Here is a 15,677-nt window from a genome sequence, read left to right as displayed (position 1 = left end):
GACACAAGCCCAAACCGCCTGCCAGCGTCTTCCAGCCAGCCCAGAAGACAAGCAACCATCCCAGCGCAGAAAAAAGATCCCCACAACACCATCCCTTATTATATATCTTTTAAAGTAAATCAAATATATAGAACAAAAAATAAAAGAGTATATATTTAAACAATCACTTTTTAGACATGACATTTAGATCTTAAAGATTCTGATTCTCTAAGAAGCATGATGAATGAAATAAAACATCAAAGTTTAACCTAAATAAAAAGTAAGATATTATCAATTTGTAATATCGATTACAATCAATACATGCTACTTACAGAAAAAATAAGTGTTTCCAGATAATCACAATTGTCAGCAGTAGAAATTTGTGAACTATAATCAACATGTTTTAGAGTTGGAAGCTAAATTTGGAACATTTACTCGAGAAATCTACTTACATGTCAGTTCCCAAATAGGGTTTTTATTTATATTTCGTCTGCATACTCAGCACTCGCAAGAAAAGTAAATTTTCTTTTCAAATCAGCAATAATCATGAGAAAAAACAAGCTGACCATTCTACTCTAGATGTGAACATACAGCGAAAAAACAATTGATAGAAGTTATTTGAGTCTAATAAACAAGGAGAATTTCTCTCATCTAATCTTTTATCTTTTTGGCGGTGACATCACTACATTACCTTCGTAAACAAAAGTTCAGAGTTGAAAGCTTGTACGCTGAGCTTTATGAATAAAAAAGCTACTACATTCCCTGAAAGAAATCATGACGGAATAAATTTTATAACATGATGAAACCCTAAAATTCTAAACCTGAGTGTATTATACTTGGCACAGTTACAATGTGTGGAATCCTAAAACGAAAGCCTAATTACCGAGTCCTTGCATCCCACTTCAATGCCAGTCTGTTACATCCTTCAAAACAGGGTAGGTTAGAAATTGAGCTCCCGAGTGTACAAACAAGACACAAGGCAGAGCATGTTCCAGGAGAAATCATTAGATAAAATCAAATCATAACTTAAATCTCCTTTTTACGAGTGAGGAGAGAGCAAACAATCTTGGTTATGGGTGGGTTTTCCATTATAGTTTTCCTCACCATCATTCTCTCCCTGGTTTGGAAATGCAAGAGGAGGGAAATCCTCATCTTTCAACTGGTAATTCCTCTGGGCCACTGATCTGGCAATAAAATCAAAGCCCCCTGTTAAGATGATAAATCGACAACCATCACAAAACAATCCCAGATAAACAACAAGAGTCAACTGATAAAAAGGAATAAAACTGAAAGATAATCAATTCTACACTGAACTCATATTTGATAAAACTATAAATCATGTGTAACAAGTATTATAGCTAATACCTTTTCCTATTGTCTATATATCATTATCTCCATCATAATTTTAACCGCCAAATGAGCAAAAAAGCAGCCACCAGCAATTTTGCATTGCTGAATTTTAAGATATATGGGTATGGCTTGTGAGATATTGTGCCTACCAATACCATTATGAACTGGCTATTGGTGGGACATTATACAAGGGAAATATGCTTTTCAAGCTACCTGCATTTCACTAATCATGCAACTACTGAACTATCTAGCATAAACAAAATCATCAACTACCTCTGAATGTGGGGAGAAGGCTGATCGGGTGAAGACCGTTGACCTGAGGTTCCATGAAACCTCTGTTCATCAAATGTCCCACTTGATCTACTTCCCTCACTGATCTGTGATACTTCATTCGGACCTGAGGAACCCACTGGTCCAAGAGACCCAAACTCAAGCTGTTCAGCAGGAGAACCATAAGTAGCATTATGATCATAAGGATACAGCATGACAACAGGTGGCATCGTAGGTCCATTCAGTGACACCCCATTGGGGTTCATGGTTGAGAGTGGATACATGCCATATGCAACATTAGCAGAGCCACCCTGCGTGGAATTTGGGCGAAATGGACCATTCTGCGAGTGGTATGAATGGAAGTTATCATGTCTATGTGAACCCCAAGGCCTGTCAGCTTGACTCTCACTTGTAGCTAACCGGTCTGGCCTTGAGCTTGATTTATCAATTTGGCTACGATTATGGCTACGCCCAGAAGCTCGTGACTTGGAATTAACATTCCAGTTTCCTTCTCTTTCACCAAGGTGGTCACCTCTGTCATGGCTATAATTCCCCCTTCTGGTACTTGAGGAATGCCGGTCCCTTGGAGAAACCTTCTGAAATACAACAAAAAAGAAAATGGTGATGTTACCTATACACATATTTGACCATCAAGTGACTCAAAAGCAACTATGATAAGAGATTGAAAGAAACTAGCACTTTCACCAAAAAAAAAAAAAAAAAAAAACACCTAGCACAAGAACAAAGACAACCAGAGTTGAACATTGCACATTCAAGTTATTAAGAAGTTATTAAGGGCAGAGTATGCCAGTATGCTTCATCCCTGAAACTCCCCAAATCACACGGCACTAACTCACTACCTTCTAGAGCATTATCTTCCTAAGTACAATTTCTTTAAAAAAGGAGTAATGTATTGTGGGCAGTGGACTAAGAGTATGCACACAGTATCTGCAATCTACTATAGAGGGATTGAAGAGTGTAAAAAACCAACAATAAAAGCCAATGATCCTAAACCATTACTTGGCAATCATATGAAATTATATTCTTTAAATGACAAACTTTTAGTTACACAAGGTAGCAAATTAAGGGGTGGCCCTCACAACCATGCACATTTTATTCTTCAAAAAAAATCACTCCATTGTGGAGCAAAAGGATGCAAATGAGAACGTTACACGGAAAATACTATCCTTAAAATAACATGTTGGGAATTCTGTTTACCATAATACTGGTTAACACAATTAACATCGCAATACAAGTACAGTAAACCTGACAAATGGAACAGGAACTGTGATACTATATTTTAAGAAAAATTGTCATCTAGTGAACTGTGTACATGCTTCATGATTGTGAAACAAAGATAAAATTTTGTCAATGCAGAAAGAATATAATAGTGGATAAATAGAAATCAAACTGCCACTAGAAAAGAACGCCTGCTGAAAATTAATCTTACAGGATTTGGCAGGTAGGTCCCAGTCCCACCACGATATCTAGGCATTTCATCAATATAACGTTGGTAAACACCAGCAGGCCTATTAGAAGAAGATTGGAGAGGAGCAACAGGAACAAGGCGAGGCCCATAACCCATAAGCTGAGTTAAAAGATTCATGTTGGCCGAAAGGGGTCTTCCAGGACCATCCCATGGCAGTCTGCCTTGTAAATAGCCAGGTGGCACCATAAAAGGTGAAGGATAAATTAAAGGTGGAGATAGCCGTGGGTTTTGGCAAAACCGACCATATTGTAAATTTTGCCAATGGCTAAGAAAGTCGCTGTTAAGAATGTCAGACTTGTGCTCTGATGGCTCAACAGAATCAGACCTTCTCACAGAGTTAGAAGTACTCGATGCCTCAGACTGGTCAAGTCCCTCAGACAAATCAAAGTTTTGACCAGAATCACTGTTATCCAGTCCCTCATCCCCACTAAAATGACTTGTTGATGCATCAGTGGTTCCTGTCTCAGTTTGGTAGTTGCAAAATGGAACTGGAAGCATTGTAAGAAAAGGAACTGGTGGCCCAGTGGGATAAAATGTGAAGGGAAGCACCCCTGAATTGTCCATAGCTCTCTGTCGAGAACCAGGGCCAAAGAGCATTGGACCAATGGGAATAATCGAATCCGATCCACTTGTTTGAGCTTCTTCAGATCCTGGTATTTGATGCCTTGAAACATGTAAAGAACCAGCAGATTGAGGTCCTGTGCTTCTATCTGCCATTTCAGTGCCCATGTTTGGTAGCGGATTCCAATCTCTGTTATCTTCATCAGCCTGAACAGATGAATGTTCAGATACACTCTTACCTTTTCCATAAGCAGCAGTAGAAGCTGTTTTCCGACCCCTTTTTTCTCTTGCTGACTTTGAAACCTTTACGGATGATCCTTCCGAAGAACTCTCAGAATTGGTTTTACTTCTCAGAGAACTTGTATGTGAAGCAGGCATAGACCTCGAACTTGCAGATCTATCATCAAAGTGAACCTCATTACCTCTAGTATCTTGAGAATGGAAAGAATCAGCATGATCTTCCCTTGTTGACCCTCGAGCTTCTTTAGTGAATTTATGTGAAGTTCTTCGAGAAGAGCCAGAGCCACCTATTCGAGATGAAGGGACAAAGTTATAACCAGCAGAAGTTGATTGTTGCTTATCATCTGACTGAAGCATCTCAAAGTTTCCATTATCAAGATCGAATCCACCAGAGGCACCCCGTTCCTGCTCATGCCAGTGATCCTGCTCAGCCTCCCTAGGGTTCAAATCTGAAGGACCAAAATTTTCAGTACCAAGTTCATGTGAATCTTCCGGTTTTGAGGCCACTCCAATGCCAGGAAAATAATGGGTCATGTGTGGAGGGACCAGACTTTGGGGAAATTGCATATTTGCACCAGATTGAGTCTCAATCAAGGGAATATTAGGGAACATTCCACTTAAATTTCTGTGAGAATATCCCATTGAAGCTAGAACAGAAGGTGGGAATGGAAGAGGTAGCTGACCAGAGCCCATATTCAGTGGAAAATGGACCTGTCCATTAAAATTATGAGCAGCATTTGCCATCATATTCACAAGATCTTGCTCCTCCTGTTGCATCCCTAGTGTGCCCACACCAGAAGAAAACTCTTCCCCCATAGCACCCAAGACAAAATCATCATTGTAACTATTCAACACACTGTTTGAATCAGCAGGCGCATCAAGGCTTTGACGGGATGAGGTGTGGCTAACAGATGACGGATCATCAGTTGAAGATCTAATGTCATGACTCACCAAAATATCAGATTCCAAGTTCTTTCTCCGACTATTGTCCAGCCTTAATGAAGCAAGGTGACCTTTTCCACTATCTGAGGCTTTGTTAGTTCTTCCTTGGGTAGAAACTTCACCATATGTGTCTGTGAGCTCAGGGCTAGAGCGTGTCCTTGCAAAAAGATACCTACCTCTAATGTCACTAGCCAAGCTATCAGGCTTAAAACTTCTGAGAACTTTATCATTCTGCGCATTCTGATTGGTATTGATATCCCGTCTGACCTGATCAGGGGTCCTGGTGTTGTTCAAGTTACCATAACTCCTTTGGGTTTGGGCATGAGAAACTGTAGAGAAATAACTGCTTCTAGAAGTGCTTTCAGAGGGATGATTACCAAGTTGAGAGGGAGCACCAAAAGATTCATGTGACCTATCCACTTGAGTTTCATGACCAGAGGAAACCTCATTTCTTTGACCACTGGAATTTGAATTGGTATGAAGATTCTCAGACTCAACTTGATGGTCTAGATTTGATAACCTCAAGCGCCACAAGTCATTCCTTGGTGCATCAGGACGATGGCCACTACCATGTCTGTCCCAAGTGTTCATAAAAAACTGATTTACTTCATAATGTAGATCCTCTTTGGGGCAATCAAGTAACCTCGCCAACCTTTTAGCCCCAAATGCAAATGCACTACGTATCCTAAAGAAGTTACCTGCATAATTGAAACATATATGTACAGAAATAAACAAATCACTAAACATTCAAACAGATAATACAAAAGCCGGTCAAGATGTTACAACAAGAGCGTTAACATTTCACAGAAGATGTTATATGTTTATAAAAACTAAGGAGCCTAAGTGCATAACTTGATATTTTCTTCCTTTTAAACAGCAGTCTCTAACCTCACACAGATAGCAATTTTGAGTTGCAGATATATATCGGTATTAATGAATTTGCCACCACGTTCAGATTATTTTTTGAACTTCTAAGAGAAATTGTTACAAAAATGCATATCATCTACAAATGTGTGCTGGTGTACTTCATGCAGGCACAAACAAAGAAATGCAAGGAATGTGTTAAGTTAAAAATACGATCATTAAGATTTCAAATCAAACAAAAAGTAGATCATTTCAACCAAGTCTCAAACATCTTAGCAGATTAAGCCCAAAAAAGGAAAGTAGCATCTTTAGGTAAATATTTTAGAGCCCATGCAAGCAAAGAATGTGACACAAAGACAAATCTAGATACTGAAAATGTATTTAGTGCACCTTTACTAACACTGCGTCCAAGGTTGTTGTTTTCACGCAAAGGATCAATCACATTAAAATGTTTCGAAACAAAAGGTTGGCTCGGATTTTCTTGCCCAACAGGACAAACAGCATATGTAGTGCTACACGCATCAAGAAATGATTTGCTAAGCAGCAACACTCCGCCATCTTTTCGAGGTGGTTCTGCTGTAAAACATAACAATACAAGGAATGTTAATCCTGGCATATGGCCAAACATTTGCAAACTAGAGGTTAAAGTATCAAAACATTAATTAAAATCTTTAAGGAAATAATTCTACCAGTTACATCTGGAAGTGAACTGATGGGTACAGGACCCCAGAGGCTAAGACAAAAGTTGTCCCAGTCAAACTTACTAAAGAACTCTAGAAAACGATAAAGGACCTGCAATTGCAAAGGAACAAACATTCAGAAACATAAATAAACAAATGTAGAAGATAGAGATATTGTGGTCACACAGCCACCTCGAGTGGTCCAGAAAAAGAATTGTTGAAAACATGAAATATGTAAAGAACCAAGGTCTCTAGTGCATAAGTCGATATGAGTCCATGGTGAGCACCCAGTATACGGCTCTCATAGTAACACCAAGCTTTTATCAATATAATGCTACGCTTGAATAGATGACTGTGATTTATCACGTGGTCAACCTATGGAAGAGAAAAGAAAAAAATTCATTTAAAAAAGACACAAAAGCATTATAAAGAAAGATTCAATTAAAGGCTACTAGTATGGACATTCACCTCTTCAAGGAAACAAAGGGTGCATAACCCTCCAAGCTGGTTAAACGATATGTCTACCACAATATTTTCCACAAGACACTTTATTAGTTTTACCTGATAATAAATAAAGGAAAAGAGAGAGTTAAATTTACCACCAAGAAAAAAATCCATAAGGCAAGAAGTGCTAACTAGATTATATGAAAATTTATGCATACGTTATCCAAAAGATTATAATAAAGATTTAGTGGACAAATAAGCATCCTCTTTAATAAATATCACTAGTATAAATACAGTCGCAGCTAATTGCATTGCAAGACTTATGCTAAAATTTCAAGAGAAGAAAATGTGATAAATTAAAAACGAAGAGCTCCTTAACACTTGAAATTAAATTTAAAAGAAAAGGACAAAGAAGAGAGACACAATAAGGTTTATCTGTTCACGACACAAGATGAGATTCTTCAATAATCAACAGTATCCCCTAGCACACAAAATAATACACTATTTGGTATTGGGGCTTTCCCTTCTCAATAATCATGTATATCTTATCTATCTATAGCAGTTCAGGAATTTTTCATTGTAAGATTTTTTTTGCTGCTCTACCTAGTAGTTAAATGTTTATAAATCAACTAATGCAACTCCCCTGATTCAAAAGCCATCTACTGAGGTAAATCTCATGCATGACTTGTATTAAATATATTCACAATTGGACAAGAAATAAGACACCAGGGCTGAATTCAAGACAAGGTGGTCGACTATGTAAAAAACATTAAAGCTTTAAGGAAACCATTGAAACCTACTTCTGCCTGAATGTATTGAACCTCCTTCACATGGAATTCAGCGTGCTCATTTTTCTCCTCATTCTCCAACATATCGCGCACCTGATGTGCCCATGTGTCCTTCAAATTTTGATTATCACTGAAGGCTGTTAAGTCAATGTCCCCATCAGGCAAATACGTCTTAAGGGGAACGGACCCAAAAGTGAAAACCTGTAGATTAAAATGGACACAAATAAATACCGACATAAGAAAAGATGAGATGAGTATGCAAAAAGATCTGCCCACTATAAATTAACCCTAGTCTCCACCCATTTATTTTGTATCTTTACATTAACTTACTACTTAAAAACAACAATAAATTCTTATAACAATACAATAAAACAGAAATCCTTATATATACACGTATTTATCAATAGAAAAGGCCAACCTGACAAGGGAAACATTTGACTATGAGGCGCTGCACATAGTCTGCAACAGCACTGCGGCGCTCCTCAGAGAAAGAGTTTGGCTGAATGCAGGCAATAAGCTCTGCAGTTCTGTCCTCGGCCTTCAACCATCGTTCCGAGTCAAGAACTCGGATGACTGAAGCCGCCTCATTGGGCAATAAACCATTTAATAATAGCCCACTTGGTGGCTCCGTCCACCCTTCATGCTCTCCCATGCAATCCCTATGATTTTCCCTCGGCCAAACGTAACCCAAAATGTCTCCACCACCCGCAACAACAAGACAAACAGATTTAAAACCACAGCAGGTAATACAATAACTACTTGATGATGTTTTGCTGGATTAAACTAAGTTATTCGCATTCAGATAATTACAGTTTTTATGCTGCCAGACAAAGAAACTTGGAAATTAGTTGAGTTTCTCTAATATTTTTCTGAAGTAATACTAACAAACATTGGGGTATTGTATTACCTAAAGAAAAATACAGAATTGTAAATTGTAACAAATTGAATCTACCGAGTAAAGAAAGGTGCAAACCCTAGGCGATTAATAACCAAGCAGAAGAAAATCAGTGATAAAAATTGGGGTTGGCTTAAATTATGAAAACCTAAGAAGAATGTTTTGAACCGAAGTATGGGTGTGTCGGCGAATCAAAGATGAAAGTATAGGGATGGTTGTTTGGACGAAGAGGGACAAAGACAAAATAGCAAATGCGAGAGGCCAAGATTGGGGTATTAAATAAAATGGCGGAAAGATGAGGGGTGTGGATCAATATTAGGTTTTTATTGAGAGAAAGAGAAAGGGCGTGTTTGGTTACAAGAATAAGGAATTTTGGAGGCGAAACGAGAGAGGGACGATGAGGAAGGAAGTTAGCACATTCAAGGGGTTTTTCTATTTTTTAAATTACAAATATATTGAGAAAGAGAGAGGATGATAAAATCTGGAGAAGGAACAAAGAGAGAGAAAGAGAGGAAACATAATGAAAAATTGTTTTTGATAAATTATTACCAGCGTTCTTTTCTTTTCTTGTTTTTCCTGACAGAAGGGCTAGGCCCAATAAAAAGCTCCGGCCCAATAAAAAGCTCCGGCCCAAGTCGTCAAAGGTATCTTTTGAGACAGCACCGGTTTTCAAATTTATACCGTTTCGTTCGTTGAAACGCACAGTTGGTTTCTGATAAAGCAGTACGACATCATACCGTCTAAATTCGGTTTTTGAGACAGCAACGGTTTTCATTCTCCGAACCCGCGTTGGATTTCAACAAACTATTCATAATTGAAAGGAGAGCGGTTTACTAAAAACCCTAATTCTTGCTCAGCAATTCAACTCCTGGAAATAATCCTTCACAGTAGGTAATTGATATATATACTCTTTCTATCTCCATTCTGGAACTTTGATTGGTTATGCATTCGAGTTTTAGTTTCACTGTGTTCGTCCAATTAGGGTTTACGCATTCAGATCATATGTGATTGATTTTTGGGTGGTTTTGTCTTTTGAATGTTAAAGCAAATGAGTTTTAACTAATTTACCATTTCGGTACTGTGATTGCCGTATTTTTAGGTTCCTTCGCTGTAATCTGATATTCTGTGGTTACAGCATTTTTGAAGCTTCGCGTTTTTACTTTTAAATGGCTCAGTCAGGCGAAGCTCAACAGTCAGAGCAAGGTTTGCTTTTATTTTCTTTTTCGCCTTGTTTTATTTTCGTTTATATTAGCTGTTGTCATTTCCTGTTAATTCTAAAACTTCTGTATTTTCAGTTTGCAATTTCTTTAGAAAGCCATCAAAGAATAAGAACATTAGAAAAAGAACTACGGATGAAGAGGAAGAGGAAGATTCAAAAACGGAGAGTTCAGTGTTACAGAACCTCAAAAAGGCACCCAAGTCTGATGGGAAGCTATTTTTTTCAACTGGGTCCTCTAAGAGCGTTAGGTCCACTGAATCAAATGCAGAAACTGATAAGCGAATATTTCAGTTTGAGTCTTCAAAGGAAATTCAAGTACAGCACGACAGCAAAGCAACAGCAACTCTTGAAACTGAGACTGAGTTCTCAAGAGACTCTCGTGCTCTTCGTGAGAAAGTCCTTAAGCGATCAGAGGAGGCTTTGAAGGGAAAAGGTTCAGGTGATGAGAAATTGTATAAAGGGATTCATGGATATGTTGATCACAAGGCTGGCTTCCGAAGAGAGCATACTATTTCAAGTGAGAAAGCTGGGGGTTCGCATGGCCCTCTTAGAGCTTCTGCTCATATAAGGGTATCTGCAAGGTTTGATTATCAGCCAGACATATGCAAAGATTACAAAGAGACTGGTTACTGTGGGTATGGTGATTCATGTAAGTTTATGCATGATCGAGGGGATTACAAGTCTGGGTGGCAGATGGAAAAGGAGTGGGAGGAAGCAGAGAAGGCAAGGAAGAGAAATTTGGCTATGGGAGGGAATGATGCGGATGAAGGTGACGAAGTTCCAAGTGATGAAGATGATGATGACGCGTTGCCCTTTGCTTGTTTCATTTGTAGACAGCCTTTTGTGGATCCTGTTATGACTAAATGCAAGCACTACTTCTGTGAGCATTGTGCTTTAAAGGTATAATATGTCCCATTTTTATCATAATGACTAATGAGGCATAATCTATCTAATGTTTGTCCTTGATTTTGTTGTATATATATATTCATGTATGAATTGGTTGATTTTGTATCTTTGGCCAAATGGTTATGCAACGTTTTTCTTATATGAAGATTAGAGCTTCTGTTTACATTTTATTCACACTAGATGTCAACTTGTTATACTTCCTCCAAGAAATGTCTTTGGGGAAATTGCAGGTTTAAGTAATGTTATAAAAGCTTGATAATGGAGCTAGAATTCTTATTTTTCTTTGATTTAGAGAAATGTTTATTACTATTAAACATAGTCAATGTTTAACATTTTAACGGGTGTGTTTTCTGTTTATTTTGTACTTGAGCATCCTTTCTTTAGGTCATAATTACAACTTTCTTCTCACTTTCATGTCTAATACCAAGTTCATATATGTTTTCTCATTTAATCATAATCTAACTCAAGTCCCTCTTTTGTGCTTTTCTGTCCCCAGCATCATGCAAAGAACAAGAAGTGCTTCGTATGCAACCAACCAACACTTGGCATTTTTAATACAGCTCATGAGATACGCAAAAGGATGGCCGAAGAGGGTAGAAAATAATCTCATAAACTTCTTTGCCTTTTGGTCCTGTGGACTGTAAATCCTTCTTCAATGTCAATGATTTACACGTATCTTTGGGCAGATGTGGAATTACTGGGTCAGGTTTCGAGCTACCTCCTTTGGGTGATTGTTTAAGTGCCCAGGCTTGATACTTTCTCTTCCCTCTTGGTGGATGATTAATAATAGTTGACGATGATCCTATATTGTTTACATTGGGTATCGTCAATTTGTAGTATTTTTCCCAAGGATTTAACATGATTTAAACTCCAGAAACAAAGTAGTATGGCCATCCTCTGAAGTCTTCTCCTGTAATGTTAGCAATTTTCTTTGTAATTTCTTTCTTAATTGCTCTGATATTGAATGGTTTTTTATCACCATTATAATACATATATGTATTACTTGAGAGTAATATACTTTTTTGCCCTTAAGAAGCTCTGCTTTCTTCTAATTTTGTTCTTCTTAATACTTTTAATGGTACATATTCCGTGTTTCAACTAGTGGAAAAATTATTTCGATGAGAGAGTCCATATGCAAAAGAAAGAGAGGAGAAACCTGTGCAATTTATTTTATTAACAGTGTTAGTCGGTGATGAATAACACATTCGTATGGAGTAAGAACTTATGTATAGCAGCTGTACATGAAAGAGATACACACAGAGAGAATAAATTAAATCCCCCAATTTAATGTATTAACGGATCACCCCGTAAATGGCTTCAAACACCAGTCATAACCTCCTTCGTCAACAACTTGTCACCCTGCAAGTTATTTTCATGGCTCCAGGCGTGTGGAGAAGGTGAAGTAAGCAAAGGCCATAATAGATTCCTCTGTTTTCTGGCTTTACGAAACACCATCCTTGTATGTTGTCTTAGAACTCCATTTACAGCTTTCAAGTAATTGCTTGAGTCATGGTCTCTAAGGATTGTGCCTTCTGAACCATATGCAGTAGGATCACTTAGAGTATCTAAAGGGTGGGGACAGTTTAGGAAGGAATTTAATGCGCTGGTGTACCCAAACTGGGTCTTGTCTAGGGCATATAGAGCATTCCCCGGAGGAAGAAGTGGATGCGAAGGAGATGATTTCTCATTCGGTTGGAGAACAAAAATTTTGCCCAATGGAGAGTATAACAGTTTCTGCATAAACAACCAGACGGTAGTCAATAAACTTAGAAAGTAGATTGAAGAATGGTTGTGATTTGTTTGTATCATGAATGAGATACTTACGTTTTTATTTAGACAAGGGTGTGATCGTAAGGGACCATTCAGACGCTTGAGGACTAAGGCCACATGGTTGGGATAGTTACAGGAGAAGGCTCTAGGTACAATATCTCTATGCATCATCACACAATGAACATGGCTCTCGTCCAATCCCAAATAATCGAGTATCTTTCGGCCTCCACAGAACACAGACGGTGAACCAAAGGTAACGACTGGTCGAAGACAAGAGGGCTTGACAATATTTCTAGTCAATAGCATCAAATTTACAAGAAGAGAGAGACTACCACCAAGCGAATGACCAGTAAATTGAAGCTTTGCACGATCACCATATTTATTTAGATGGTCCATGATCTCTGGCATGAATTGCTCGTATATTCCTTTTGCAGCTTCATAAATTCCCCTATGAACAAGCACATCTGTTCCCTGAGAGAAAGGCAGTAAGATTTTAATGATGTTAGTTTTCTTTTATTATTCTAATGGAAAGGTGCTCTTTCAGCTCACCTCAAATCTAGTAGGCTCGAAGAAAAGATTAGCTTGCCAAGATGCCAGGGAGTCCGATCCCTGCAACAGAAAGAATACTAGCACGTCAGGCATTCAGTAATACTAATGTCAATCTGTATTGAAAATGAAGTAGAATAACTGTTTCATATAAACACTTCATGGTTGTTAAAAAATTATGGATATGAAGTAAGATGGAGGAGGAAAAAGGAATTGACCTGAATCACAAAGCAGCGAGTGTATGTGCTTGAATCGTCACAAACAAACCATTCACAAGGTGAAGAATGAAGGGACTGAAGATCCTTTGCAGCCTCTAGCTTTTCCTTCTCTCCTGCTGCAACAACTGCAGTCATTGTTGATGCTGCTACGTAAGCAGCTACCTCTGATTTATATACTCGAGGAGAATTCCCTTCAACTTCTTGTGGTTGGTCTCTATTGTCACATAAATTTATACCATCATCCTCGCGTGAATCAGAGCCAAGAGACAGAAGGTCCTTAGCACGAGATTGAACATAAGATGCAGCTGATGCCGCAATCTTAGAAGCAACAGATGGTCGAGTTGGACGTATCTGCTCAAGTTTCAGAGTGTTTTCTGAATAAGATTGAGCGGCTATTGGGTCGGGTACACAAATAGAGTCTTGATTGAGTTCATCTTTTATGGCAGTTGCCTCTGCTTTCTTTTCGAGGGAAGATGTTACAAACTGAATGCCATAGTACCTTCTCAAATCCTTAGCCTGCATATTACAAGGGTGAATTTATTTCTTTGTCTAGCAAGATATGTTTAATTTACTCCCAGCTACTTTGATAATAAAATGAGTAAAAGAAAAACTATGATTACAAATCCTGGGAAATTAATCATTTTCTCTTTTAATAGTTTCTACAATCCAAAGTTAAAATTTTAGCTAGAATAGTTAGTCGATGCCATGTTATCAACTAGACATATAGTGAAGTTCAAAAAGCTTTGGACAGTCCTCAGACTAGCCATTCTATTGGTTGTTTCTAATTAAGAAATTGTCTAATTGGGTGATAGGCAAACATGATGTGCAAGAAAAGAAAAACACATACCTTAATCTCAGGTATCACATAAGCGATGTTACACAAGAAAGCCAGTTGAGAAAATAGCTTGGTATCAGACAATGGTACTCTAACCAATAATCTTGAGAAGGATTCACGGTCATATCCAACTTCACCTCCTTCTTCGACTTCAGAACCATAACCTACCTCACAACCACCCTCATCTGCATCACACTCACGAAAACTATTTTCATCCTCTTCACGAGCATCTTCTCCATCTTTATTCTCTTCTTGCGGCCTACTCGCCCATTCTTTTCTGATTTGCATAAGCCTCTCCACCCAATTTGCCCTATTTATTTTCTTTTCTTCTTCACTGCTCTCCTCAGCATCGTCAACAACAATATTCATGTCCTTCTCTTCTATATTCATATCTTTACTCGTTTCAGGTTCAAATAAAAACGATCTTACTGAATTTGGGATTATAGAGCTAGTTATCTGAAATGGGAAGAATCCAACTGAAGGGCTGCTCTTCAGTTTTGGCTGAGTTGATGCTGCACGTACACGATTTATAGAGTGACAAAGGTTGTTATCAGAATAAGACCTTCGAAGACCTGCTTGTTTACAAAGATCTTTGCCTGACTGTGATCTACGAAGACCATCATTTTCTCGGAAGATGTCTTTAGTTTTTGTGCCAACTGGGGAGGTAGCAATGCTCACTGTTGTATATGCCATCACTTGTATCAGATTTTTGTTCCACAAATGCTAGCACTCCTCCTACTGATAATTAACACTTTCCACCCCTTGGCTAAGCCTGATAAATAACCAACCTCTTTTAACGAACAATGTATAAAAATACATATATAATTAGTGCTGAAACTAAAAACTTGGAGATTTTGGCGGAGTTACTGAAAACAAACTAGTTATGGCAACAAACCTTATGAAGACACCTTGGAGAACCAAGAACAACCTCGATAACAACAAGACGATCAAGATGCCACAATGTTTTTGCATTTGGTCAAATTACCAAATTATAGGCTATCGGCTTATGGCTATATAAGACTGTTACGAAATTGAGGCTATACAAGTCATTAAAAAAAAGACACATAAATAGGTTTGTCCAAGATGAGGTTTCCATCACCAACCGTACTTAGAGTATGTGTTAATCTAGGTACTAAACGGTAAAGTTTTAGATTATACTTGATTACTTTTAGCTTAATGGAATCAAATATGCTCCTTCAGCGACTAACATTATCACTACTGTTAAATTTAATAACGGTGACTCCTATCCTCCTAGGTTTACTCACTTCACTAATATCTTTAAGCAAATTTAATCCAATATTTTCGATTCTTCTATGTTCAAACGTAAACTAAATCCGGGATTGAAACTTAAATTTGAAAAAATTCAAAGCAGAAATATATTTACTAAGAAAAAAGTTTCGGTTACATTGAAATCAATAATATGCAAAATGAATCTCTTAGAAATGGGGTTGTTGAATACACTTTGAAGGTGTATGGTTCATAAAAAGACATATGCAGAAGTGGTCAGTCCAAACAGTAGAAGGTTGTGTAACGAAATTTGTCTTAAGCGAAAAAAGTTTGATGGTGCTGGTCTTAATGGGAGGCTCGAGGCTTTACCTTTCAGGTTACCGTTCCAAATCTAAGTATCTCCCATTCTTGAAAATGTCCGTCCTCGATTATATCTGCCACTAATTACAAAAAT

The 15,677-nt window shown here is 38.0% G+C and overlaps 3 protein-coding genes across 5 annotated transcripts; 1 reads left to right on the top strand and 2 right to left on the bottom strand.

The window, feature by feature from the left end:
- Positions 1–561: 561 nt before the first annotated feature.
- Positions 562–9,017, bottom strand: LOC116137327. Of its 3 annotated transcripts, none has more exons than XM_031423012.1 (9): positions 8,026–9,017; positions 7,620–7,808; positions 6,844–6,936; positions 6,568–6,750; positions 6,385–6,487; positions 6,086–6,271; positions 3,050–5,529; positions 1,603–2,195; positions 562–1,163 (listed from the first exon to the last, which is right to left on the bottom strand). In XM_031423012.1, the coding sequence occupies exons 1-9, from the start codon at positions 8,257–8,259 to the stop codon at positions 1,019–1,021; spliced, it is 4,206 nt and encodes a 1,401-aa protein (XP_031278872.1). In that variant the 5' UTR covers positions 8,260–9,017; the 3' UTR covers positions 562–1,018. The 3 variants fall into 3 exon arrangements, with proteins under 3 accessions (XP_031278872.1, XP_031278873.1, XP_031278874.1); XM_031423013.1 differs by having other exon boundaries at positions 6,086–6,268; XM_031423014.1 differs by having other exon boundaries at positions 1,025–1,185.
- Positions 9,018–9,614: 597 nt separating this feature from the next.
- Positions 9,615–11,651, top strand: LOC116137374 (zinc finger CCCH domain-containing protein 1-like). The gene is made up of 3 exons (XM_031423057.1): positions 9,615–9,705; positions 9,798–10,621; positions 11,124–11,651. The coding sequence occupies exons 1-3, from the start codon at positions 9,669–9,671 to the stop codon at positions 11,229–11,231; spliced, it is 969 nt and encodes a 322-aa protein (XP_031278917.1). The 5' UTR covers positions 9,615–9,668; the 3' UTR covers positions 11,232–11,651.
- A 124-nt stretch (positions 11,652–11,775) lies between these two features.
- Positions 11,776–14,928, bottom strand: LOC116137402 (phospholipase A1 PLIP1, chloroplastic-like). The gene is made up of 7 exons (XM_031423090.1): positions 14,892–14,928; positions 14,009–14,768; positions 13,446–13,677; positions 13,162–13,373; positions 12,947–13,006; positions 12,452–12,868; positions 11,776–12,361 (listed from the first exon to the last, which is right to left on the bottom strand). Exons 2-7 carry the CDS (start codon positions 14,687–14,689, stop codon positions 11,945–11,947), a joined length of 2,019 nt encoding a protein of 672 aa, XP_031278950.1. The 5' UTR covers positions 14,690–14,768; positions 14,892–14,928; the 3' UTR covers positions 11,776–11,944.
- Between the last annotated feature and the right edge of the window lie 749 nt (positions 14,929–15,677).

This window comes from Pistacia vera, unplaced genomic scaffold (assembly GCF_008641045.1).
Source record: "Pistacia vera cultivar Batoury unplaced genomic scaffold, PisVer_v2 Contig323, whole genome shotgun sequence".
NCBI classification, from domain to species: Eukaryota; Viridiplantae; Streptophyta; class Magnoliopsida; order Sapindales; family Anacardiaceae; genus Pistacia; species Pistacia vera.
This window is presented reverse-complemented; position numbering and strand designations above follow the sequence as displayed.

Coding starts and splice junctions, on each gene's coding strand:
- LOC116137327 (XM_031423012.1), bottom strand. CDS start 8,259: ATGGGAGAGCATGAAGGGTGGACGGAGCCACCAAGTGGGCTATTATTA. Junction 6,488..6,567: donor CTTTTTCTGGACCACTCGAG/GTGGCTGTGTGA, acceptor TTGCAATTGCAG/GTCCTTTATCGTTTTCTAGA. Junction 2,196..3,049: donor GGACCTACCTGCCAAATCCT/GTAAGATTAATT, acceptor GTTGTATTTCAG/AAGGTTTCTCCAAGGGACCG.
- LOC116137374 (XM_031423057.1), top strand. CDS start 9,669: ATGGCTCAGTCAGGCGAAGCTCAACAGTCAGAGCAAG. Junction 9,706..9,797: donor AGCTCAACAGTCAGAGCAAG/GTTTGCTTTTAT, acceptor CTGTATTTTCAG/TTTGCAATTTCTTTAGAAAG. Junction 10,622..11,123: donor GTGAGCATTGTGCTTTAAAG/GTATAATATGTC, acceptor TTCTGTCCCCAG/CATCATGCAAAGAACAAGAA.
- LOC116137402 (XM_031423090.1), bottom strand. CDS start 14,689: ATGGCATATACAACAGTGAGCATTGCTACCTCCCCAGTTGGCACAAAA. Junction 13,007..13,161: donor CTCGCTGCTTTGTGATTCAG/GTCAATTCCTTT, acceptor TTTCTGTTGCAG/GGATCGGACTCCCTGGCATC. Junction 12,869..12,946: donor TCGAGCCTACTAGATTTGAG/GTGAGCTGAAAG, acceptor CCTTTCTCTCAG/GGAACAGATGTGCTTGTTCA.